The 1,058-nt window shown below is 43.2% G+C and overlaps 1 protein-coding gene across 1 annotated transcript; it reads right to left on the bottom strand.

Moving 5' to 3' along the window:
• Window positions 1-83: 83 nt before the first annotated feature.
• PPTG_17370 (hypothetical protein) lies at window positions 84-399 on the bottom strand (the record flags this gene model as incomplete). Its single annotated transcript, XM_008915012.1, has 2 exons — window positions 84-158; window positions 229-399. 2 exons carry the CDS (start codon window positions 397-399, stop codon window positions 84-86), a joined length of 246 nt encoding a protein of 81 aa, XP_008913260.1.
• Between the last annotated feature and the right edge of the window lie 659 nt (window positions 400-1,058).

The following is a 1,058-nucleotide window of genomic DNA, read 5'->3' as shown; positions in this document are numbered from 1 at the left end:
GTTTACATCTTCTTTTGGAAACCGGAGTTGTAATTGCATTCGGAGACGATCTCGGCAGCGAATTCCTCCAGCTGAAAAGTGATTTACATTTTTCCCAAAACGTCGTTGGGAGTATTCAGTTCCTCTTCGTTCGGGACGCTCAAGTTGTAGGCACTCAACTATCTCGGATTCGACAGCAAGTGATAACATCCTGCGAAACAACAACACGTATGAGCTAGCCACGCCCACCTTTTGAACTTCTCCAAGAGAGAATTGAGCAAGTTGGTCAGTTAACCCTTCCATCTCTGTAATTAAAGTCCAATCATCAGGTGTGATGCATTTCCATACAGGCTGCTCGTTCTCCGGTGCTGAATCGAAATACTTAGTTAGAGCGTAATAGTTGTACACACTCCGTCTCATAAGTGAAATAGCATAACCAACACGGGTTTTGGCGTCAACCTTAATGTCTGCGGGTGGAAGATTGTAAAGTTTCTTTATCTCCTTCAGCTTTTGTAAGCGTTGCGGCGTGTTGAAGAATGTTGCAACATCTCGTAACTTTTGAACAACGCGAGACCCATCTTTAAATTCCCCACCAGGTGTAACAATGTCCTGACCATCATTTCGTGTGTTTTCCTTTAAGCCAACAGCGTAGAGGATACACAAACTAAGTAAATGCATAAGGCAGTCGACTTGGTCTGTATAATTAAAATGATCTCCAACATATCGCGCCGATCCAGTAGTGTCACTGACTGTAAACCGAGCAAATTGATCCAAATTGATGTTATATCGGGATTGAATCGTGGTTTTGATGTGGTTGGCGACTTAGGGTGCAGCGTGACCACTAGAATTCGCTAACGCCAATAATGACACTGTCCGCAAACGCCACTCTGAATCAATATACACAACGGTTGTTCCAATGATATTGACAATTGCTGCATTCGTAGCTAAGTCGTGAAGAACCGACAGAAATGGTTGTTGTAATACTGCGTCAAACTCTTTTCGTAAAGACAGAGAAACCAACTGGAAAAAGTTCTGATATTCTCCATCAGCAAAGGCGTAAAAGGTATTGCGGGCTGGAA

The sequence above is a fragment of the Phytophthora parasitica genome (genome assembly GCF_000247585.1).
Source record: "Phytophthora parasitica INRA-310 unplaced genomic scaffold supercont2.66, whole genome shotgun sequence".
Classification (NCBI taxonomy): domain Eukaryota; phylum Oomycota; class Peronosporomycetes; order Peronosporales; family Peronosporaceae; genus Phytophthora; species Phytophthora nicotianae.
Note: the sequence above shows the minus strand (reverse complement) of the source record. Positions and strands in the feature narration are given on the sequence as shown.